We start from the raw sequence: 26727 nt of genomic DNA, 5'->3' as shown, positions 1-26727 counted from the left end.
ATGTTCAGATATCAATGTAAGAACACAGGAAACAGGAAAAAGCAAGGGAATATGATACCTCCAAGGGAATACAATAATTCTGCAGCAACAGATCCCATCCAAAAGAAATTCACAACATTCCAGAAAAATAATTAAAAATTTTGATACTAAAAATAGTGAGACACAAGAGTGATCTGAAAATCAACACAAAAAAATCAGAAAGACAATTAAGGATATAAATGAGAAATTTACCAAAAAGATAGGTATCATAAAAAAGAATCAGACACATTCTGGAATGAAGAATTCACTGGATGAAATGCAAAATGCATTCAAAAGCTTCAACAGACTAGATCAAGCAGAAGAATCTCAAAGCATGAAGAGAGGTCTTTTGAAAAAATGCAGTCGGACAAAAAAAAATTTTATGGAATTTTAAAACATAAAGAAAGCTTTCATGGTATGTGGGATACAATAAAGTAACCAAATATCAAGATTATCAGTATCCCAAAAGGCAAAGAAATAATGAAAGGACTTGAAACTCTATTTAATGAAATAATAACTGAAAATTCCCAAGTCTAGTGAGAAATACATCCAGATACAGAAGGTCCAGAAATCCTCAACCATATTCAATACAAAACAGTATCTCTTCCATGATACATTACAGTCAAGCTATCTAAAGTCAGAGTTTTAAAAACTGTAAAAGCGTCAAGTCATCTATAAAGGAAGTCCCATCAGACTAACAGCGGACATCTTAGCAGAAACCTCACACGCCAGGAGAGAATGGAATCATATTTTCAAATGGCTGAAAGAAAAAAACTGCCCCTCAATAGCACTATACCCAGTAATACTATCCTTCATTAATGAAGGAGAAATAAAGTCTTTCCCAGACAAGAAAATGCAGAATTTGACCAGTGGAATGTATTACCACTACATCCACCCTATAAGAAATGTTCAAGGGAGTCCTAAACCTGGAAGCAAAACGACAACATATACCATCATGAAAACACGTGAAAGTATAAAACATACTGGTAAGGCAAACACACAAATGAGGAACAGAAAAGACTCAAACGTTGCCACTGCAGGAAAACACCAACCACAAGGATAAACACTATAAAATAGGAGGGAACAAAGAACACATAAAACAATCAGAAAGCAACTAATGATATGACAGGAACAAAACCTTATATATCAATAATAACCCTGAATGTAAACGGATTAAATGCTCCACTTAAAAGATGGAGGCTGGCTGACTGAATAAAAACCATGACCCAACTATATGCTGTCTGCAAGAAACACACTTTACCCTTAAAGACACATATAGACCGGGTGTAAAGGGATGGAAAAAATTGTTCCATCCAAATGGAAACCAAAAACAAGCAGGAGTAGCTTTACTGTTGTCACATAAAACAGCTTTAAGTCAAAAACAGTAAAAAGACATTTTTATTGAGTGGCTGGCAAGATGGCTGAACAGGAACAGCTCTGGTCTGCGGCTCCCAGCAAGATCAACACAGAAGGTGGGTGATTTCTGCATTTCCAACTGCATTTCCAGCTCATCTTACTGGGACTGGTTAGACAATGAGTGCAGCCCATGAAGGGCGAGCTGAAGCAGGGCTGGGCATTGCCTCAGCCAGGCAGCACAAGGGGTCGGGAAACTCCCTCCCCTAGCCAAGGGAAGCCATGAGAGACTGTGCCTTGAGGGACAGTGCATTCCAGTCCAGATATTATGCTTTTCCCATGGTCTTCGCAACCCAACAGACCAGGAGATTCCCTTGGATGACTACACCACCAGGGACCTGGGTTTTAAGCACGAAACTGGGCAGCCATTTGAGCAGACACCAAGCTAGCTGCAGGAGTTTTTTTTCATACCCCAGTGGCGCCTGGAACGCCAGCAAGACAGAACCGTTCGCTCCCCTGGAAATGGGGCTGAAGCCAGGAAGCCAAGTGGTCTAGCTCAGTGGATCCCACCCCCATGGAGCCCAGCAAGGTAAGATCCACTGGCTTGAAATTCTCACTGCCAGCACAGCAGTCTGAAGTCGACCTGGGGGGAAGGGGCGTCCACCATTACTGAGGCTTGAGTAGGTGGTTTTTCCCTCAGAGTATAAACAAAGCCATGGCATCTTGGCAAAGCCGCTGTCACCAGACTGCCTCTCTAGATTCCTCCTCTCTGAGCAGGGCATCTCTGAAAGAAAGGCAGCAGCCCCAGTCACAGTCAGGGGCTTATAGATAAAATTCCTATCTCCCTGGAACAGAGCACCTAGGGGAAGGGGCGGCTGTGGGTGCAGCTTCAGCAGACATAAGTGTTCCTGCCTTCTGGCTCTGAAGAGAGCAGCAGATGTCCTAGCACAGCGCTCCAGCTCTGTTAAGGGACAGACTGCCTCCTCAAGTAGGTCCCTGATCCCCGTGCCTCCTGACTGATAGACACCTCCCAGCAGGGGTCGACAGACACCTCACACAGGAGAGCTCCAGCTGGCATCTGGCAGGTGCTCCTCTGGGACAAAGCTTTCAGAGGAAGGAACAGGCAGCAATCTTTGCTGTTCTGCAGCCTCTGCTAGTGATACCCAGGCAAAAAGGGTCTGCAGTGGACCTCCAGCAAACTCCAGCAGACCTGCAGCAGAGGGGCCTGACTGTTAAAAGGAAAAGTAACTAACAGAAAGGAACAGCATCAACATCAACAAAAAGGACGTCCACACACAAACTGCATCCGAAGATCACCAACATCAAAGACAAAAGGTAGATAAACCCACAAAGATGAGGAAAAACCAGTGCAAAAAGGCTAAAAATTCCAAAAACCAGAAGGCCTCTTCTCCTCCAAGAGATCACAACTCTTTGCCAGCAAAGGAACAAAACTGACGGAGAATGAGTTTGACAAATTGACAGAAGTAGGTTTCAGAAAGTGTGTAATAATAAACTCCTCCAAGATAAAGGAGCATGTTCTAACACAACGCAAGGAAGCTAAGAACCTTGAAAAGAGGTTAGAGGAATTGCTAACTAGAATAATCAGTTTAGAAAAGAACATAAACGACCAGATGGAACTGAAAAACACAGCAGGAGAATTTCGTGAAGCAGACACAAGTACCAATAGCCAAATCAATCAAGTGGAAGAAAGGACATCAGAGACTGAAGATCAACTTAATGAAATAAAGAGTGAAGATAAGATTAGAGAAAAAAATGAAAAGGAACAAACAAAGCTTCCAAGAAATATGGGACTATGTGAAAAGACCAAACCTATGTTTGATTGGTGTACCTGAAAGTGACAGGGAGAATGGAACCAAGTTGGAAAACACTCTTCAGGATATTATCCAGGAGAACTTCCCCAACCTAGCAAGACAGGTCAACATTCAAATTCAGGAAATACAGAGAACACCACAAAGATACTCCTCGAGAAGAGCAACCCCAAGACACATAATCGTCAGATTCACCAAGGCTGAAATGAAGGAAAAAATGTTAAGGACAGCCAGAGAGAAAGGTCGGGTTACCCACAAAGGGAAGCCCATCAGACTAACAGTGGATCTCTCTGCAGAAACTCTACAAGCCAGAAGAGAGTGGGGGCCAATATTCAAAATTCTTAAAGTATTTTCAACCCAGAATTTCATATCCAGCCAAACTAATCTTCATAAGTGAAGGAGAAATAAAATCCTTTACAGACAAGCAAATGCTAAGAGATTTTGTCACCACCAGGCCTGCCTTACAAGGGCTCCTGAAGGAAGCACTAAATATGGAAAGGAAAAACCAGTACCAGCCACTGCAAAAACATAATCAAATTGTAAAGACCATCGACACTTTGAAGCAAGTGCATCAATTAATGGGCAAAATAACCAGCTAGCATCATAATGACAGGATCAAATTCACACATAACAATATTAACTTTAAATGTAAACAGGCTAAATGCCCCAAGTAAAAGACACAGACTGGCAAATTGGATAGAGTCAAGAGCCAACGGTGTGCTGTATTCAGGAGACCCATCTCACATGCAAAGACACACATAGACTCAAAATAAAGGGATGGAGGAATATTTACCAAGCAAATGGAAAGCAAAAAAAAGCACGGGTTGCAATCCTAGTCTCTGATAAAACAGACTTCAAACAAACAAAGATCAAAAAAGACAAAGAATGGCATTACATAATGGTAAAGGGATTAATGCCACAAGAAGAGCTAACTATCCTAAATATATATGCACCCAATACAGGAGCACACAGATTCATAAAGAAAGTTCTTAGAGACACCCATACAATAATAGTGGGAGATTTTAACAACCCATTGTCAATATTAGACAGATCAATGAGACAGAAAATTAACAAGGATATTCAGGACTTGAACTCAGCTCTGGACCAAGCAGACCTAACAGACATGTACAGAACTCTACATGCCAAATCAACAGAATATACATTCTTCTCAGCACCACATCGCACTTATTCCAAAATTGACCACATAATTGGAAGTAAAACACTCCTTAGCAAATGCAAAAGAACGGAAATCATAACAGTCTCTCAGACCACAGTGCAATCAAATTAGAACTCAGGATTAAGAAACTCAGTCAAAACCGCACAACTACATGTAAACTGAATAACCTGCTCCTGAATGACTACTGGGTAATTAACAAAATTATGGCACAAATAAACAAGTTCTTTGAAACCAATGGGAACAAAGACACAATGTACCACAATCTCTGTGATACAGCTAAAGCAGTGTTTAGAGGGAAATTTATAGCACTAAATGCCCACAGGAGAAAGCGGGAAAGATCTAAAATCGACACCCTAACATCACAATTAAAAGAACTAGAGAAGCAAGAGCAAACAAATTCAAAAGCTAGCAGAACACAAGAAATAACTAAGATCACAGCAGAACTGAAGGAGACAGAGACACAAAAAACCCTTAGGTCCTTACAAAAATTTCTACCATTGGCCCACTGTAACAATTCAATATATAGGATCATATATAATTGCTTTCTAGTTTATTAGTAGTAAACATGAAACATCAGGCAAAACTTTTCAAAAAGTGCATGCATCGTGCTCATTTTTCCATCACTAGGAAGGCCAAATTTCTAACTAATTTTCTTACACATCAGGACTACTCTGACACTCCTCTTTCAATTCATTCTTTCAGGTGAATCATACTCAACATGAATTTAGTTTTTCACCATCTTTAAGATATTAACTGTGTTAAATATTTTCATTCATCATAAACTTCTTTTCTCCTGAGCGGATGGACTACAGGTGCGCATCACTGTACCTGGCCAAAAACTATCTTGACCAGTTTTGTGTTATACTGAGCAAGAGAGAAATGGAAAACATACTGGGAATCCAGAAGAGAACCATGAAATAATTACAAATAAAAATCAGTTTATTTGGTACTTTTGGGTTTATCACCACGATAAGCTGAATAATATTTCCACTTTGTGTCTAGCAGTTTTTATACTTTTTAATTAATTCTGTCATTATTCAGACAGCTGTATTCAGAAATCAGAAGAAGACCTAAAACACATAAAATACTTCACCTCTCCTACTATTAATACTTCACTTAACTTTTATTTCTACCATGCATTCATTTCCCAGAATTTTCATCCCTCATATTTTATTTTTATTTTTATTTTTTGAGAGACAGTCTTATTCTGTCACTCACGCTAGAGTGTAGCGGCACAATCTCAGTTCACTGCAACCTCCACTTCCTGTGTTCAAGTGATTCTGCTGCCTCAGCCTCCCAAGTAGTTGGGATTACAGGCGCGCACTACCACACTTGGCTAATTTTTGTATTTTTAGTAGAGATGGGGTTTCACTATGTTGGCCAGGCTAGTCTCGAACTCTTGACCTCAGGTGATCCATCCACCTCGGCATCCCAAAGTGCTGGGATTACAGGCGTGAGCCACTGCACCCAGCCACAACCCTGATTTGAATTGTTTCGTATATGTTTTACTTGTGGTAAAATACATATAAAATTTACCATCGTCACCATTTTTAAGTGTACAGTTCAGTGGTATTAAATACATTTGCATTTTCCTACTACCATCACCACCATCTACCTCCAGAAAACCTTTCATATTAAAAAGTGAAACTTCGTATTCTTTAAACAATAACTCCTCATTCCCCTTCCTCTCAGTCCCTGGCAACCACCATTCTAGTTTCTGTCTCTATCAGTCTGACTACTCCAGGTACCTCATATAAGTGGAATTGTACAGTATTTGTCCTTTTGTGCCTGGCTTATTTAACCTAGCATAATGTCCTTAAGATTCATGTGTGTTATATAGCACATGTCAGAATTTCCAACTTCCTAAGGTTAGTATATAATTCTACTTTTAAGTTTTTAAGGAACCATCATACTGTTTTTTCCAAAGTAACCACATCAGTTTATATTCCTACCAACTGTGCACAAGGGTTCCAGCTTCTCCACACCCTCACCAGTACTTATTTTCTGTTTATTTGATAGTAGCCATTCTAATGGGTGGGAGGTAGTAGGTTTGATTTGGATTTCTCTAATGATTAGTGATATTGAGCATCTTGTCATGTGCTTATTGGCCATGCGTATATCTTCTTTGGATAAGTGTCTATGAAAGTCCTTTGCCCATTTTTAATTGTGTTTTTTGCGATTGAGTTGAAAAAAATTCTTTATATATTCCAGATATTAAACTCTTATCAGGGGTGGGCATGGTGACTCACACCCATAATCCCAGCACTTCGGGAGGCTGAAGTGGGCAGATCACCTGAGGTCAGGAGTTCGAGACCAGCCTGGCCGAAACCAATATGGTGAAACACCATCTCTACTAAAAATACAAAAAAAATTAGCCGAGTGTGGTGGCATGTGCCTGTAATCCCAGCTACTCGGGAGGCTGAGGCAGAAGAATCACTTGAACTTGGGAAGCAGAGGCTACAGTGAGCCAAGATTGTGCCACTGTACTCCAGCCTGGGCGACAGAGCGAGACTCTGCCTCAAAACAACAACAACAACCACCTCTTATCAGCTATGTGACTTGTAAATATTTTCTCCCATTCTGTGGGTTGCCTTCTCACTCTGTGGATTGTCTGTACTCTGACAGAGTGGTTACTTTGGAAAAAACAGAGTAAGAAGGCAACCCACAGAATGGGAGAAAATATTTGCATCTTACTCTGTTGATTGTCAGAGTACAGACAATCAATCGTGTAAGAAGGCAACTCACAGAATGGGAGAAAATATTTGCATGAAACATTTATATAGTATTTATAATGAAAAATTTTAAAGGAGGGATGAAAATTCTGGGAAGATATTCTCCTTTCATGTACAGTAGTGTTTAACTCTCACGTAGTCCAATTTACCTTTTGTTGCCTGTGCTTTTGGTGTCATGTCTAAGAAACCATTGTCAAATCCAATACCATGAAGCTTTTCCCCTATGTTTTCTTCTGGTGTTTTTTTTTTTTTGAGACAGGGTCTCACTCTGTCGCCTAGAATGGAGTGCAGTGGCGCGATCTCAGCTCACTGCAACCTCTGCCTGCTGAGTTCAAGAGATTCTCCTGCTTCAGCATCCTGAGTAGCTGGGATTACAGGTGTGTGCCACACCACCAAGCCCAGCTAATGTTTGTATTTTTAGTAGAGATGGGGTTTCACCATGTTGCTCAGGCTGGTCTTGAACTCCTGAGCTCAAGTGATCCACCCGCCTTGGCCCCCCAAAGTGCTGAGATTACAGGCGTGAGCCACTGTGCCCAGCCTTCCCCTGTGTTTTCTTCTAAGAATTTTATAGCATTAGCTCTTACATTTAGGTCTTTGATCCATTTTGAGTTAGTTTTGTATATAGCATAAGAAAAGGGCCCAAATCCATTCATGTTGAAAATGCTGTCTTTTCTCCACTGAATATTTTAGAAACTCTGGTCAAATGACATACAAGGGTTTATTTATGGGCTCTCTATCCTAGTCCATTGGTCTATATATATGTCTATATATGTGCAGTACCACACTGTTTTGAAAACTGTGGTTTTGTAATAAGTTTTGAGATGAGGAGGTATAAGGCTTTCAACTTTCTCCTTCTATTTCAGGGTTGTTTTGACTATTTGGGACCCCCTTGAAATTGCATGAATTTTAGAATACATTTATCTATGTCTGCAACAAAATGTATTTGGGGATTTTGATAGGGATGGCATTGTATCTGTAGATCACTTCAGGTAGTACTGACATTTCCTTCTTTCGTTTTTCTTTTTCCCCAGAGATGGAGTCTCGCTGTGTTGCCCAGGCTGGGCACAAACTCCTGGGCTCAAGTGAACCTACTGTCTCTGCCTCCCAAGTAGCTGAGAGGTACTGATATTTTAACCATATTAAGTCTTCCAGTCCCTGACACAAGATATCCCATATCCCTCCATATATTTGTGTCTTCTTTAAGTTCTTTCAGCAACCTTTTGTAGTTTTCAGTGTATAAGCCTTTCGCTTCCTTGGTTAAATATATTCCCAAGTATTTTAGTCTTTTTGATTCTATTGTAAATGAAACTGTTTTGCCTAAAATTTACATAAACGGTGCCATTAAGTACGTATATTGTTGCAACTTTCCTTTTTACCATTATTGTGGTATATACATATGTAACCAAAATTCTTAACAACACGTACAGGAGGGACACACAGCATCTTCAGGTTAGCTGCCACTGCTTGGAAGAAAGTAGAACAGGATGATGTAAAAACAGGACTTAGCTTAATCTATACATTTTTCTTTTTAAATAGGAGATCCGTAAGGAAAATGTGCAGCATTTGCTGTACCTTCCTTATTAGAAATATCTTATAATTTAAACTTGTAAAAATTAAACAGAAGAACTCTAGAAATGTGGGGCACCTAAAGCTTCACTGTGCTAAGTAGTGCCTGCACTATCTCCAGAGTCATTAACCCAGACCTAGCTTGTCACCTGTAGGCTAATTTTTTTCTTGATGTGACAGTGGGTGATCTGGGAAACTAAGTTAACAATCACAGCTCTCCCGTCTATGACCCTAAAAGCAGACAATAGTGCCATACTATTGAAATCTTTCTACCAATGAGCCTTTACTTACACCACGCTGTTCAACCTGCCTCCTTTCATAATACTGATATCAAATGAAAGTAGCTCAATTCAAATATGCCTAGGAAAAAGGGCTATGCTATCATGTGCATATGCTATTCATTGGGCTATTGATGCTCGGACAGTAGCTAAGCCAATAAATATAGGAAATCATTTCTGATACTATATACTAAAGTAGATATTTTCCAGGGAAATTTTTAATGTACTGATTTTGATGTGTTTTAAAAACAGCCCTGTTTTCCTCATAAGCTAAAAAGTGAAGCTGGAGATAATTCTACAGAAAAAAATTAAAGCTACCACATATGCAGTCAGGCCAGAGGTCTCTAGTTTTCAGCATGGAATCTAAAACAAGCATAAAGAAGCAACAGCTCTCCTGTGATCACAGCACTTTAGGAGGCTGAGGCGGGAGGATCACTTTAGCTCAGGAGTTCAAGACCAGCCTGGCCAAAATGGTGAAACCCCATCTCTACTAAAACTACAAAAATTAGTTGGGTATGGTGGCATGCGCCTGCAGTCCCAGCTACTCGGGAGGCTGAGGCAGGAGAAATCGCTTGAACCTGGGAGGCAGAGGCTGCAGTGAGCCGAGATCATGCCACTGCACTCCAGCCTGGGTGACAGAGCAAGACTCCAACTCAAAAACAAAAAAAGTAACAGCTTTAAAAAGTCATCTAGACAGTTTTCTTTATTAAGGCACTACTTAAAAGAACATTGTATCAGAATATCAGATTACAGTAAGGCTTCAGTGGTGACTCATACAGAACTGAAAATTATGCTAAAGTCTACATTTTTGTAAAGGTAATCTTCCCCCAGGAAAAAAAAATGGTACATTGTAATATTGATATTCTTTACTATTCACTTCCTATAATTTGCTACTCAACCTGATCTCTGGTTAAATGTCCACTTACAACGCTGTTTTTCTGAAATGACCACGTCAATAGGTGGAATGTAGAGAGTCACACAGGATCTCATGAGACAGCTGTTTAACTCCATCATAGCTTTCATTTTAAGAGAGCTGAGTGAAGTCTCTTTCAGTATCTAACATTTTAGCAATTTTGGCTTATATAGTGAGTCACAACATTTAAAGAAAACCAAGGCGATTACCCTTAGTTCATGGACTGACATCATTGATTTGTGTGTCTGACACCATACAAGAACGTCAGCTTCCCCAGGGCAACAGCGTGGAACTGATCTGGCGCACAGTAGGCATGCAACAATAATTTGTGGAATAAATGAATTCTCATGAATCTTCGACTTGTGATATTTTCTCACTGAGATCAAGAAACTGCCACACCCCTCTCAAGCCATACCAGGTCTTATTTGTGTGAAATTATATTATTTTGATGTTCACATCCTATTCCAATATTCTGATAAAAATTCACTTGTTTCCCCAAAACAAAATGACATTTCAATGCAACTTAGCCATTAGAAGAGAAATGTAGATAAACAGAATATTCATTATACTAACTATATATTAATAGCAACCTCCTTGAGTTCAGGCTGAAAATACGAAGGCATACGACTTAAAATAGCAACTCTTAATGGTATTTTTTGGCACACTTGAATCACAGGTTTAAACATATCACTCATACTACAGTATAAACACTGAAATCTTAGTGTAATATTGTTCACTATAGACTAGAATTCCAACTATAGCAGTTCTGTCTTGGACACTATATCCAAGGGGTTTAAGTTCTTTAAAACAAAAAGAATGTCAATTAAAGAGGTAAATTTAGCTTCAAGAGCATCTCGCAACATGAGATCTAAAGATAATGTTACGTGAGGCTTCAGATTATTTGTTTTAAAAGGATGGTTACCTGCCACCACTATCATACATTTGGAATTGTAATTCAAAATGCTCTTCTCTGTAACAAAGGCGAAAGTAATACTTCTCATAGCATAAAAGAAAAATGAATCAAATATCAGAAAGTGAGTTTAGGATGTGGCTAAATCTGGAAATGTATCTCCTAATTAGCATAAGAGAACAAAAAATTTCCATTTCCATTCAGCTTCCTAAAGAAGATGAAACAAGTACATAGAGGTGCTATAAATTCAAAAGATAAGAGTCACTGAACAGGTTAAAAATGGCTTTAAATATTCATAGATAATATCAAGATTACCAAGAAAATAAAGAAAGAAAACTCACCAAGAACGTTGACCCACTGTTTGATGCTACTACAGTATGAACTTTATCATGCAATTTTATTGAGAGCTCCCAGTTGGCTATGTCTGGTTTAATAATAGGCATTCTAAAGTAGAATGAAAAGAAAAAGAGTTAATAATGATATATTATTATTTCTCAATAAACTAATTTCCCTTTTATATAAAGTGTGCAGGGTAAAACTGCCATAGAATGTATTTGAGAACATTTTAAACACCTATTCTAAGAATCATCATCTATTCTGTGAATTTGAATTGCTTAATTGTTACAGTCATTCACAAATTCGTCTGCCTGAAGCAGTATTAGTTTTTTTCAATATTTGGTTACTATTCAAAATAGTTTTTTTAAAAAAATTACAATGAAATGAATAAGTATGCCATGCCTTAAGCTTCAGAGACATAAAATGAATTACTGAGTCAGCATGATCGGGCCTAGAAAATCATTTTGTTCTTTATAGGTGATGAGACTAAAAATGTATTAAACAATGAACCTCTCTCTACATTATTCTACTTATAAGATAATATAGAATGTTTCTTCATGATGTCAATTAGAAGAATAATACCTTAGTACATTAGCTAGGATATAATTTTTTTTAATTATTATTATTTTTTTGAGACAGAATCTCACACTGTCGCCCGGGTTGGAGTGCAACGGCGCAACCTCGGCTCACTGCAATCTCTGCCTCCCGGGTTCAAGTGATTCTTCTGCCTCAGCCTTCCAAGTGGCTGCAATTACAGGCGCCCGCCACCACGCCTGGCTAATTTTTTGTATTTTTAGTAGAGATGGGGTTTCACTATTTTGGCCAGGCTGGTCTTGAACTCCTGACCTCATGATCCGCCCGCCTCAGCTTCCCAAAGTGCTGGGGTTACAGGCGTGAGCCATCACGCCCAGCCAATATAATTATAGTTTGCAAAAACAAAACAAAACAAACAAAACAAAAAAAACTATACTTATTTTATAATGTTATTACTAAAAATTCATGAAATTTAAAAAATGAATTTAAACATTACTCAGATACCCACTTATTATGTTATTATAAAATAGGACAACATCAAAATTTTGCTAAAATAAAGCACAGCCACACACACACACACACACACACACACACACACAAAAAAAAAACCCTATATGACTTATGAGTTCAACAAACACTAAGTACTTGGCTCTAAGTTTTGGGGCACCACAGAGAAATAAAACACAGTTCTCATCTTGGAAACGTACACGCTATTTCTTTTCTAGCCCTGGTTTTCCCCATCACCTAAAACTCCCAAAAAGGACTCCATATCTATGAACAATGTTAGTCTTATCATACGGGTCTTTTCCTGCATATGATCAGAATTACATGGTTCAGAAACTCTGTATCAAGCAGCCAAAGACAAAAATATTTTTAGAATATAAATGTTGCCCACGACTTTTTAAAGTAACAAAATTTAATGATTTCAGAATTAACCTAATTTAAGTATTGCATATTTATACTTGTGAAGTCATATTTACTCAGCACGAAACATCAGCGTTTTGTAGTATCTGGGTGTCAGCTTAAACCACAGTTCTGAAAAAATGCTCCAAGTTATGTTTTCATTTAAACCCACCAAATTTCAAAAGAAGTCTCTAGGTATTCAGCATTAAAAAAAAGGCAGAGTCACAAAAACTATAGTTCTAATCACATCACCTCTAGAGTCAATATCTGATGATTAATATTGTTCATTTAAATACATATTTGTATTTGATCTACTACTTCTTGATCGGCATCATTCTGAAGATAAGGATATGTTTTAAATACCATAGAAGTAAAAATAAAAGTAAAAAAACGCATTAACAACAATGCACACTGTACAACACAGGACTTGAAGATTCTTTCTGGCAGTGTGAAGAGAACTGTTTGAGGGGACAGAGCCTCACACAAGAGAATATGAATGAATGGGGGTATGGGGGAGTTGAGGGAGACAACACACAGTGCGGAGGGGAGGAGGACAGGGAAAGAAAAGGAGGTCTGGACAGAAAGGAAGAAGGGAAGAGAGGGCTTCTGTGCTGGCATTGCCTCTTTTTTTTCTTAGCACCTTTATTCTACAGGGCATTTATTTGTTTATATGTTTGTCTCCCAGTGTCCTGGGGGTTCCTAAAATACCAAAATCATTCCTTATTTTTGTATCTCCAGCTCCTAGCACAGGATGGAGACAAAGAGATGAGGGATAAGTAGAAAAGAATGTGAGGCGTGTCTACTATGCACCAAGCATGTGCAGAAGGGGAGGCTGACTTGCCCAGGGGACAGGGCACAGGTGTGACAGGAGCAGCGTGTACCCCAAGCTCCTGGATACTCCCTGGGTGTCCCTGGACTATACCTATCATCTCGTTTAGACTTCATTTTGCTCAGTTCGAATGGGGTCAATACTTCAGTCTCACAGGGGTACTGTGATTGCAGAAACAGCCTCACATCTAGACGACCGTGCAACTTGACTTTCTTAAATCTGTGCTTTCCTCAAGAATTATGTTACTACCTCGCTCATGATCATTGAATGGTTTTCTACCCCACACCAAGTTAAATCTTTATTAACCTAACTACCATTCAATGTCCTTAAAAGGAAGAACCCACCTTTTGCATTCAATTTGATTGCTGCTTATTCTCTGATTTGTCTATCTGGTTGGGCTAGACTCTTAAGCCAAGCTACCAAGAGGTAGAGAGCAGACAGTGGTTTTTGATTTCAGGCCCTGATGACTCATAGAAGCTGGTACGAAACCCAGAGCAAACTGTCTGTCTCAGTTTCCTTGTGTATAAAAGATTATAACAACATCTGCATTGACAGGGATGTGTTGATTAAATTAGGTGTATACATGCTAGCTCTTATTATGAGTAGTTGTCCCAGTTCTCGGCCTATATTCTTACTTCCCCTATAACTGAAACCTCTTTCTTTATAGAAATTTTGGATCCTCATCTCATCTCTCTGTTTCTCACACTAACAGATCCTTCAAGGAAAATATTGCCTCCCTCACCAATTGTTCGTTAATTTTAGCATAAACTCAAGAGATCTTTCTTCCATTTAATCTATGTCATATGCTGTAATAATTTTCAAACTGTAGCAGCCTGATGTAGTAGGGATTGAGAATCCCTTCTGTTATGTAACGAGTCTCTGCTTCCAGAGGCATTGGAACATTGTTAATCCTGACATCCTGTTCCAACCCAGAACCCATTTTCCCACAGAAAGGGACCTTATAGATGGTGATGACATACAGTTGCCACTCTCCAAAACCTAAGTACTATTTATTTTTCCATTGTTTTATTTTGATTCACATCTGTTTCATATATATTATAATTTGTCCCAGGAGGGACCTTATAGAAGGAGTACAGGTTTTGAGTTAAAACATCCAGGTCTAAATCTCAACCTGTTCTTCTACTAGCAATGTACCTGAGAACTTAATCTGTTTGAACCAACATTTCTACACCTGTAAAAGTGGATCAGAGCTAGGCAAGTGATAGGAAGCTACTGCTTCTTCTGCACACTTAACTCCCGCAATGGCACTTTTCTAACAATTTTTTCTTTTCCTTTTAAGAAACAGGATCTCACTCTGTCACAATGGCTGGAGTGCAGTGGCCCTATCACAGCTCACTGCAGTCTCGAACTCCTGGCCTCAAATGATCCTTCTGCGTCAGCCTCCTGAGTGGCTGGGATTACAGGTGTGTGCCACTACCAGGTCTGGCTTTTTTTTTTTTAAGAGATGGGGCGGGTCTCGCTATGACGCCCAGACTGGTCTTGAACTCCTGGCCTCAGGGGATCCTCCTGCTTTGTCCTCCCAAAGTACTGGGATTACAGGTGTGAGCAACAGTACCCAGCCTTTTTCTAACAATTTGTCTTAGGGTGATATGTTAACAGGATATAGGAAAAAGGCTTCAACGTGAAAGACCTCCAAATACCAAAAAAGAGTCAAAAGTGTGGAATCTCTTTGTAAGTTCACTCTTCTACAAACAAAATTTGCAAAGATTCCTTCTGGCTTGACAGAAGTTTGAAACTAGTTTTGTTTTGGTTTTAAATAAAATGGATGGGTTGGGCATATATGCCAGTTAATTGGCAGATATAAATATGCTCTGCAATAGAAATAAACTATAAATTAAAAAAAAATACAAACCTGGAAGAATACACACTCTATTTCTGCAAAATCACTGAAAACACATTTATAATACTTACTTTGAAACATTCGTATTAATTTAACCAGCACAGATTTATGATAGTAACAATTACCTATAATTATATTTTAAATGTTTAGAAAAGAATTATACAGATCCATTAAATTCAAAATAGTCTCAAAGATTTTCATGAACAACTCTCTGACAATAGGGAAAAGGTCTTAGAACTTCATTCAACTCCCCATAGTAATGATACAGTTTCCTTTAACGAAGTATATTTCTAGTGAAAGATGCTGTCATCTGACCAAAAATTTAATCTGTGCAACTTAGTCACCTGCAAAGCTGATACCAATTATTTCTTCAAAAAACAAACAAAAACCAAAAACCCCAGTAAAAAAGAATTCACATAAACAGTGACTCACTAAGCAAATAAAATAATAGCTCTAACCCAGGTCTGTCCAGTTCATCATCAGCCAGCCAGGATGAATATGCTCAACAAAACTAAATTTTTTATATTTGATGGTGAAAAACTGTCAGCTGATTGTCACTATTAATACTAATACATTAACTTACTGGAATATTTTACTCAAAAGGGAGGTTTTGAGTAAATACTTTGCTATTACATGTCATTTTCTAAAAGAAGACTGTATAAACATAAAAACTCTCAGCATCTTCAGTTAGAAAGGATTATAAGCATTTTAAACCATAATTATCAGACACTCAAAAAAGCTGGGTTTTGATTGTGCCATCACCTTTTTAGAAGTAAAATACTGAGTTAAAAAAATGTTAATGGTCAAGGAATCATTAAGAAATGCTTCATCATAACTTTCACAGTGGGTGGGCTGTAAAATGATCGAGAATAATATGCTGCATTCCATGGCCACTGAGGTCAGTTTCTGCATACAAATCTTTGCAGGAAGAAAAAGGCCTTCAGAAAGTGGGCCATTCATCTGAACCAAGTTCAGAGAATTTCCAGCACAGTGAAAAGATATGTTATGCAAGCACATAGATGTATTCAGTGGGGGTAGACAGAACCAGCTACATGGAGACTACAAAGGAGCCCTCCCATGGCTCATGAATAAGTCGAGGAAATGATCAGAAAAAAAAAAGAGAGAGAGATGTTTAGACAGATGGCCCACTTAAAATGCCTGAGACAGGGCATAAGCAATTTTAATGAAACTTTAGATCTAGTATATGAATTGTTTCTTATTTCCCCAGGGCTGGGGAAGGGGAGGAACAACTCCCAGGGAAGATAAAAATTCAGCAATTCACTGGAAAACTCACTTTTAGCATGTTGAGACGGAGGAAGAGTTAAGTACAAGTTTTAGTAGTTTTTTACTAGTGCAATAAATTTAAAAAAAAAATTCTTCACAGAGCCATCAGTTATTAAAATGAATATAAAAAGCATGGAATGAACAGATTAAAGGAATTTTAAACAGAAGTCTACTGCCAAACCAAACAAAAATCTAAGCCTTATTATGTGAGAACTTACAACACTCCAACATTAAAGTTCATCACTGCAGAAGAAAGATAAAAGCAGCATTTTCAGAGAACCTCTTCAAAGCTAGGAACTGGCATAGAGGAGGATTAGAATTCTGCCTACATGCAATTGAAAATGTGTATGTTCAAATATATGAGACTGTGTGGAAGAGTCTGTATCACATAATCATGCTGAGAAATAGGGAACACCCCCAAGTTTGGTGTTATTAGCATTACAAATAATTACACAAATGACATCTGAATCTAGGATAGAATACGTAATGTTACTCACAATCTCAGATATTTAAATAGTATGCATACCCCCTTTCCTTCTTCCACCGATAAGGGCTTAAGGTTCTCAATTTAGCACTGGGCATGCTCAGCCAGGAAAGGCACTGTGGCACAGCTGTCACCCCAGCAGACCCCATGTCTCACTGACCAAGTGCAGACCTGCAAAAGCTGTGTGACCTCCATCCACAACTCACTTAGCCTTCTTGTGCCTCAGTTTCCTTATCAGCAAGACAAAGATAATAAGAATGCCTAACCCATATGCTGCTCACATGAGATAAAAGGTATAAAATGCTTAGAGTAGTATTTGGCACATAAATGCTAAATTAGTTATTATTGTTATCATAATTTGGTGCAGAAATATCTGAAATCCCTCTTTTGTTTCAGCAACTGTTACTTTTTTAAAATTTTACTCTTACAAAACTAACATACAGTCAAATTCCAAGATCTTAAGTTCCATCATTCACCCTTCCAGGCACTTGGCTCTGCCTGTCACTAACAGTCAACCAGAGATTATGCTTGCCTGTTCTGAGCGTCACATGAACAGACTCAAAGAAAAACTGTAGTTTTTTTTTTTACCAATATAGTGTTTCTGAGGTGCATCCATGTTGTTGAATAGTTCATCCTTTTTTTCTTGCTGGGAAGTATTTTATTGCACCAACACACCAAAATGAGTTCATCCTTCTGTGGATGGCTCTTTGGTGGTTTCCAGTTCGGGGCTGTTACAAACAAAGCCACTGTAGATATTCTTTGTACATGGTTGTTTTTTCCCCCCTTAAAGAGGTATGTCTTCATTTCTTGTGGGGTAAAAAATCTAGGGAGTAGAAGTCGTAAGCTAAATGTAGGTTTAATTTTATATGAGTTGCTAAACTGTTTTCCAAAAGACTGCAACATTTCTATGTTCCCATAGCAATGAGTTACTCTACATCCTTGCCACCATTTGGCATTGTCAGTCTTTCTAATTCTAGCCAGGCTAGAGACTGGGAAACTGCATCCTATCATAGTTTAATGTATATTTCCCCCACGACTAGTAATGCTGAGGACCTCATGGTGCTCAGTGGCCATTTATATTCAAGTTTTTGCCCATTTTTACTAGGTCATTGGCCTTATTTTTATTAATTTGTGAAAGTTCTTTATTTTGGATACAAGGCATTTGTCAGGTTTAAGTATTCTCCTCCTCTGTGGTTTGCTTATGAATTTTCTTAACAATGTCTTTCCTTCAGCAGATTTTTAAAAAAATTATGACATTATTTTTTAAAGAAGTTTTAGGTTGACAAAAACTCAACAAAATTTCAATTTCCCCACACACCCTCCCCCACATGAATTCCTCTATTATGAACATCTTGCATTTGTGTGGTGTATTTGTTACAATTGATAAGCCAATATCAATACGTCACTGTTAACTACAGTCCATACATTAAGGTTCACTCTGTGTGACACATTCTGTGGGTTTTGACAAATATATAATGAAATGTGCCCAGAATGACAGTATCATACAGAGTAGTCTCACTGCCTACAAGTCCCCTGTTCCACCTATTTATTCCCCGCTCCCTCCCCTGAATGCTCGGCAATCACTGATCTCACAATCTTCACAGGTTTGCCTTTTCCGGAGTGTCCCTTAGCGCTGGAATCATACGGAATGCTGCCTTTTCAGAGGAGCTTTTTCCCACAGGTTTGCCTTTTCCGGAGTGTCCCTTAGCGCTGGAATCATACAGAATGCTGCCTTTTCAGAGGAGCTTTTTCCCCGTACCAATATGTATTTGTTTCCACTCTGTCTTTTCATGCCTTAGTAGCTCATTTCTTTTTATTGCTAACTAATATTCCACTGTATGGATGTACCAGTTTATCCACTCACCTACTGAAGGACATCGCTTCTCAGTTTTGGCAATTATGAATAAAGCTGCTATAAACATTCACGCACAGGTTTTAGTGTGTGCCTATGTTTCCAACTCATTTTGGTAAATACCAAGGAGCACCACTCCTTGATTATATGGTAAGATTGTGCTGTGTAAGAAACTGCCAAACTGTCTTCTAAAGCGGCTTACCATTTTGCACTCCCACCAGCAATGCATGAGAGCTCCTGTTGCTCCACATCCTCAGCAGCACGTGGTGTTCAGTGTGCTGGATTTTAGACATTCTAATAGGTATGTAGTGGTATCTTTTTGCAGTTTTAATGGAAGTTTTTAATATTAACAAAATCTAACTCATTAATTTTTCCTTTTATGTTTAGTGCTTTGTGTCCTTGCTAAGAAGTTTTTTACCTATATACAAAGGTTCAGAAGATATACTCACATGGTTTAGAAGTTTTACATGTAGATCTATCCATGATGCATCTCTAACTTTCCTGTGTGGTAGGAGACAGGTGTGAGGTCATTTCAGGAAAATTTGTAGACCAAGTACTGCAACTTTGCTCCTCTCAGCTATTCTAGGTCTGACATGGTTTGGCTGTGTCCCCACCTAAATCTCATCTTGAATTCCCATGTGTTGTGGGAGGGACACAGTGGGAGGTGACTGAGTTATGGGGGCAGGTCTTCCCTGCCCTGTTCTCATGATAGTGAAGTAGTCTCACGAGATCTGATGATTTAAAAAAAAAAAAAAAACGGGGGTTTCCCTGCACAAAACTCTTTTTGCCTGTTGCCATCCACATAAGACGTGACTTGCCCCTCCTCGTTTTCCACCATGATTCTGAGGCCTCCTCAGCCATGTGGAACTGTAAGTTCAATTAAACTTATTTCTTTTGTAAATTGTCCAGTCTCAGGCATGTCTTTATTAGCAGGGTGAAAATGGACTAATACAAGGTTCCTTTGCATTTCCATAGAAACTTCAAAACCAATGTGCCAACTTCTTCCACATCCTCCCTGAGATACAATCTCAATAGAATTACGATTGGGACTGCATTGAATCTATATTACTGTAGAGACAAGTGACATCTTAACATTTTCTCTTCCAGTCCATGAGCAGGACATGACTCTTACTTCTTTTGATTTTTTTTTTTTTTTTTTTTTTTTTTTTTTTTTTGAGATGGAGTCTCGCTCTGTCGCTCGGGCTGGAGTGCAGCAGCCGGATCTCAGCTCACTGCAAGCTCCGCCTCCCGGGTTCCCGCCATTCTCCTGCCTCAGCCTCCAGAGTAGCTGGGACTACAGGCGCCGCCACCTCGCCCGGCTAGTTTTTTGTATTTTTTAGTAGAGACGGGGTTTCACCGTGTTAGCCAGGATGGTCTCGATCTCCTGACCTGGTGATCCGCCCGTCTCGGCCTCCCAAAGTGCTGGGATTACAGGCTTGAGCCACCGCGCCCGGCTTCTTTTGATTTTTAATTTATCTCGTAAAGTGTGGTAGTCATGAATCTCTTTTGTTAACTTGATGCCTATTTTTGTCTTAGTTTTATTCATTGTATGGCAGACTCCTTGGAGTTTCTTTCCACACAAGGTGTGGAAAGCTTCCTTTGCAATCATTAGGCTCTGTTATTTCTTGCATGCCTTGCTACTCTAACTAGTGAGGTTGTTTGCTTTGCCTGAGTATTTTTCTGCTGTTAAGTGAAACTTTAATTTTCATTTTCTCATTGTTGCTACTTTATTCAAATACAACTTGTATTTGATTGCCTTTTTATCCTGTGATCTTGCTAAATTTGTTAGTTCCAGCAACAGTTTTATAGATTCCTATAAGGCTTTCTATGCAAACAATTATGTCCTCTGTAAATAGAACATTTACATTATTTCTTCCTTTCTGATTTCTATGCCTTTTATTCTTTTTTTTCCAACTGCACTGGCTAGGATCTCCAGGATAATACTGAATAAACATGATAATAACAGACAACTTCGTCTTGTTCCCAATCTTAAGAAGACAACATTAAATATTTTTTCTGAAATTTCTTCACTCTCTAGCATTTCCTTTTGTGCTTCCTAATACATGCTTCCTGATAAATGACAGTGCCCACAAGTCACCACGGCTGTCTTCCTTTTTTTTTTAAACAGCTTTTTTTTTTTTTTTTGGGTGGGGGGAGTCTTGCTCTGTTGCCCAGGCTGGAGTGCAGTGGCACAATCTCGGCTCACTGAAACCTCCTCCAGCTCCCAGGTTCAAGTGATTCTCCTGCCTCAGCCTCCCTAGTAGCTGGGAATACAGGCGTATACCACCACACCTGGCAAATTTTTTTGTATTTTTAGTAGAGACAGGGTTTCACCATGTTGGCCAGGCTGGTCTCGAACTCCTGACCTCAGGTGATCTGCCCACCTCGGCTAAACAGCTTTATTGAGGTGTATTTGACATTTAAAAAACTGCATGTTTAATGCACACAAGTTGATTGGTTTGGACATACGCATACAGTCATTACACTACCACCACAATCAAGGTAATACACATATTTTACCTCCAAAAGTTTCCTTTGTCCTTTTGTGTCTCTTCAATTTTTTAAAACATATTTTTCCTTCTCTTTTTTCAGATTGCATAATCTCTCTTATTCTATCTTCAAGGTTACCTATTCCTTCTTCTGCCATCACCAGTATGCTTTTCAGCCTATCCAGCAAATTATCTATTGCAGATACAGGACATTTTAGATCTTGAATTTCCACTTAGTAATGTGTTTTAATTTCAATTTCTATGCTGATATTCCCTATTTTTCCCTCATTTTCATCTTTAATACTTGAAAATGATTTTAATAGCTACTTTAAAGCTTTTACCCATGAAACAAACATTTTTGTAATCTCACGGTTGATTTCTGTTGACTGCTTTTCCTCTCAATTACAGTTGTCTTTATTTTTAAACTGCAAGCCAAGTAAATGTTTATTGTAAACTGTATCGTGGGGATGTTGTTGGACTTCACTCATCATGTTATCTCCCTCTGAAAAGTACGGATTGTTATTACAGCAGGCAGTTAAATTACTCGTTACTAGTCCTGAAGTTGTGGAGGCTCACTTTTATGTTGTGCTAGGAACTATTTGGTTTTGCTCTCGATAAATAAAAAGTCCCAACTATTTATTCCAGAAACAGTCTTTTCTCCCAAGGCATGATCCTTCCAGGGTTTTAATGGAAAGCTCAAGGTGTTTACAAGTATCTCGAATTGATGAGATTCAGATTCCAACATTATCATAACCATGGTAGGCAACTGGAATTTTAGATCAGTTCACTCAGCATTCCAGCAGGTCTGGGATCTTCTGGGATCCCTGGGGTCTTCGTTACGCACATTTCTAGGGTCAGCCAACAATTTGAGAGAACCTGAATTCACATATGGAACTCTTCACTCTGTTGCTCCCTTTTTGCCATGATATCCCTGCTTAATTTCCAGCAGTTCTGACAACATTGAACATCACTCTCTGAGACCTAAAACCAATAACTGAGTTCCAGCCATGCCTTAATGCATGCAATAGTGACTGCTTTCAGAGGAAAGGCCACATACATGTGCATCTCACTGGTGTAGTTTTCTTCTTTTAGGGGTCGTATTCGGTTGTACATCGACAGGCTTCAAATAGCTGTGTTTTATATTTTGTCCAAAGTTTATAGTTATTTATCTGGAAAGGAATTCATTGAAAATACACCACACTGCCATTGTAGGAACTGAAACTTTTCTGTGTTGTTTTAACTTTATGTCACTTGCATTTCAAGGCGAAGAGGAAAGAAAGGACGGAAGAATGGGGGTTCACATACATTTACTACTTCCACCTTCCAGGTGGTAGCCCAGGAACACTTGACATTGCTACCCCCAAAAGCTACTCTTGAACTAAATTGAGAGCAGACACAGAAACATATTTTACAATTTGAAAAGAAATACTCTTAAAGACTCCATCAAATTAGAAGGAAGAAATGCCTCATTTACTTCCTAAAATTTGAACTTCTATTATACCATTAGGAAAACAAATTCTTAAATATAAAATGCATAACAGATGATAAACATTTTAAACAGTTTGAGATGAAATTCACATATCATACATTTAACCCATCTGAAGTGAACAAGTTAATGGTTTTTAGTATATTCACAGAGTTATGCAACCATCCCCACAAGCAACTTTAAAAGGTTTTCATTGCCTCATAAGGGAAACAGTAGATACGACAGCAGTTACTCTACATTCCCCTCCACAGCCCTAAGCAACTGTTATGTACGTTCAGTTTCTATAGCTTTGCTTCTTCTGGGAAAATTTGTGATCTACTTTGACTGAATTATTTCATTTAGCATTTTTGCAAAATTCATCCATGTTGTAGAAAATATCAATACCTCATTTATTTTTATTGCTGAAAAATATTCCATTCTATAAACATACCACATTTTATTTACTATTAAACACTAATTCATCATTTGAAGGACATTAGGGTTGTTTCCACTGGCTATAATGACAAATGCCACTATAAACATTTGTGTACAACATTTCTATGGACACAAGGTTTCATTTCCCTTGGGTATATACCAAGAAGTGGAATAGCTAGGTCATGTGGTAATCTAATATTTTAAGAATCTGTCAAATTATTTCCAAATTCATATCACTGTAGTCACAAATTCCCATGAGGAACATGTAACGGTTCCCATTTTTCCACATCTTCACCAACTATTTATTGTGTATTTGATTGCAGCCATCCTTGTGGGTGTGAAGTGGTATTTCATTGTGGTTATGACTTACATTTTCCTATCAACTAATGACACAGAGCACCTTTTATGGGCTTATTGGCCATTTCTATATTTTTTTGAAAATTTTTTTATTCATGTCCTTTGCCCATCTTTTAATTGGATCATTTGTTCTATTATTAAGTTGTAAGAATTCCCTATACTAGACAAAGGACACTATTAAATATATATGATTTGCAAATATTGTCTCCCATTTTGAGGGATGTCTTTTCACTTTCTTCATCATGTCCTTTAAAGCACAAGTTTTAAATTCTGAAGTCCAATTTATCTAATTTTTCTTTTGTTGCCTGTACTTTTGACATCTTATGTAAGAAATCATTACCTGACCAAACGGAACAAAGATTAACTCCTATGTTTTCCTCTAAGAATTTTGTTGTATGAGCTCTTACATTTAGGTCTATGATTCTTAAAGTTCATTTTTATGTATGGTGTGAGGAAGGAGAACAACTTCATTCTTTTACATGTGCATATCCAATTGCCCAAGCAGAATTTACTGAAAAGATTAATCTTAACTCATTGAATTTTCTTCCTACCCTTATTGAACTCAAATGACTGTAAGTATAACAATTTATTTCTGGAGTCTCGATTCTATTCCATTGATCAACATGTCTATCCTTATACCAGTACCACTTTGTCTTGATTATTGTAGCTCTGTAGTGTTTTGAAATCGGGAAGTAGGAGCCTCTGAACTTTATTCCTCTTTTACAATGCAAAGGCATTTTCATATGAATTTTGGAATCAGATGTCTATTTTTCCAAAAACAATGCAGCTGGGATTTTAGTAAGGATTGTGCTGAATCTGTAGATCAGTTTGGTGATCAATATTAGGTCTTCTGATTCAAAACATAGGGTGTGTTTCATTTAGGTCATCTTTATTTGAACAACATTTTACAGTTTTCAGTGTTCAAGTATTGCATTTCTTTTTTAAAAATTTATATTTAAGTATTGTATACTTTTTGGTGCTATATAGAGTTGTTTTGTTCATTTAATTTTTGGCTTGTACAATGCCACTGTATAAAAACAAAAATTGATATTTGCATATCATTCTTGTATCCTATATCCTTCCAGGACTCATTAGTTCTAAGAGATTTGTTTGTGAATTCCTCAAGATTTTCTACATATAAGATCATGTCATCTGCAAAAAGAGATAAGTTGACTTCTCTCCAATCTAGATGCCCTTATTTTCAGGTGTGGGTTTATTATAGATGCTCCTCATCAGTCTGAGGAAGTTGCCTTCTATTCCGAGTAGGCTGAGTGTTTTTCATAACGAAAAGCTGTTGGATTTTGTCAGATTTTTCTCTTTTTTTGCATTTGAGATAATCCTGTGGTTTTTGTCTCTTATTCTATTAATATGATGTATCGCATTGATTGACTTTTGTATGTTAAACCAATCTTGCATCCCCTATGAGAAACCTCATTTGGTTACGATGTATATCACTGTATATGTTCTTGGATTCAGTTTGCCACTATTTGGTTGGGTATTTTTGCATTAATACTTATGAAGGATATCCGCCTTTAGTTTTCGTCTTGCAATGACGTTATCTGGTTTTGGAATCATGATAATATTGGTCTTGTAAATTGGGATTTTGGAAGAGTTTGTGAGGATTAGTATTAAGTAATTTTCCTTTAACTGTTTTAACCAGTGAAGTCACCTGGTCCTGAGTTCTTTCTAAGAAGTTTTGCAATGATTAGTTAAATCTCTTTACTTATGATAAGTCTATTCGGATTTCCTACTTTCTCTTGAGAAAGTGCTGGCAGTCAGTATCTTTCTATGAATTTCTCCATTTTATCTAAATTATCTTGTTTATTGGCAAACAATTGTTCATAGTATTCCCTTATGATCATTTGAATTTCTGTAAGGTCAGTAGGCATACCCCCTATTATTCCTGATTTTACAATTTGACTTTTCTTTTTCTTTTGGTCAGCCTATCTGTAGGTTTGTCATGTCTGTGATCTTTCCAACAAACACATTTTGCTTTTATTGATTTCCTCTATTGTTTTCTAGTATCTATTTCATTTCTTTCTACTCCAGATTTCAGTATTTTGTTCCCTCTGCTTTTGTTTGCTCTATTTTTCCATGTTTCCTAAAATGGAAAATAAGGTAATTGATCCTTTCTTTCCTTCTCTCCCTTCCTCCCTCCCTCCCTTCCTTCCTTTCCTTCTTTCCTTCCTTCCTTCTTTCCTTCTTTCCATCCTTCCTTCCCTCCCTCCCTCCCTCCTCCCCCTGCTCACGCTCGCTCCCTCTCTTTCTTTCTTCGTTGAGACAAGGTCTTACTCTGTCAGCCAGGCTGGAGTGCAGTGGCATGATCTCGGCTCACTGCTACAGCCCTGACTTCCTGGGCTCAACCAATCCTCCCCTCAGCCTTCTGAGTAGCCGGGATTACAGGTGTGTGCCACCACACCCAGCGATATTATTATTATTATTATTATTATTATTATTATTATTATTATGTGTAGAGACGGGGTCTCCAACTTCTGGGCTAAAGTGATCCTCCAGTCTCAATCTCCTAAAGAATTGGGATTACAGGCATGAGCCACCAAACCCACACCCAGCTTTATTTCTTCTTTCATTTCGAGATAGGGTCTCACTCTGCCACCCAGGCTGGAGTACAACAGTACGATCTTGGCTCACTGCAACTTCCGCCTCCCGGGTTCAAGCAATCCCCCAACCTCAGCCTCCCAAGTAGCAGGGACTACAGGCACGTGCCACCATACTCAGCAAATTCTTGTATTTTTTTGTAGAGATGGGGTTTCACCATGTTGCCTAGGCTGGTCTCGAACTAGTGGGCTCAAACAATCTGCTCGCCTCAGCCTCCCAAAGAGCTAGGATTACAAATGTGAGCCACTGTGCCTGGCCTCTTCTTTTTTTAATACATGTGCTTACAGCTCTCAATTTCCCTCTAAGCACTGCTTTATGTGCGGCCCACACGTTTTTAGATGTGTTGTTTATATTAACCACAAAATATTTTCTAGTTTCCTCTGTAAATTTTTAAATCTATTGGTTATTTGGTAGTACACTGCTTAATTCCACATATGTATGAACTTCTCACATTTTCCTTGTTGTTTTCTAATTTCATTTAATTTGTCAGAAAACATACTTTGTAT

General features: G+C 38.3%; 1 protein-coding gene across 3 annotated transcripts in view; it reads right to left on the bottom strand.

Annotated features, from left to right (window-relative positions):
- PCCA (propionyl-CoA carboxylase subunit alpha) overlaps positions 1-26727 on the bottom strand; it is a 436745-nt gene that overhangs the window by 150976 nt on the left and 259042 nt on the right. For all 3 annotated transcript variants that reach the window (XM_005586175.4, XM_005586176.4, XM_065533441.2), the window contains exon 19: positions 11118-11220. In XM_005586175.4, the coding sequence (XP_005586232.3) occupies positions 11118-11220 (103 nt within the window). The remainder of the gene's footprint in view (positions 1-11117; positions 11221-26727) is intronic.

Source organism: Macaca fascicularis, chromosome 17, assembly GCF_037993035.2.
Source record: "Macaca fascicularis isolate 582-1 chromosome 17, T2T-MFA8v1.1".
NCBI classification, from domain to species: domain Eukaryota; kingdom Metazoa; phylum Chordata; class Mammalia; order Primates; family Cercopithecidae; genus Macaca; species Macaca fascicularis.
This window is presented reverse-complemented; position numbering and strand designations above follow the sequence as displayed.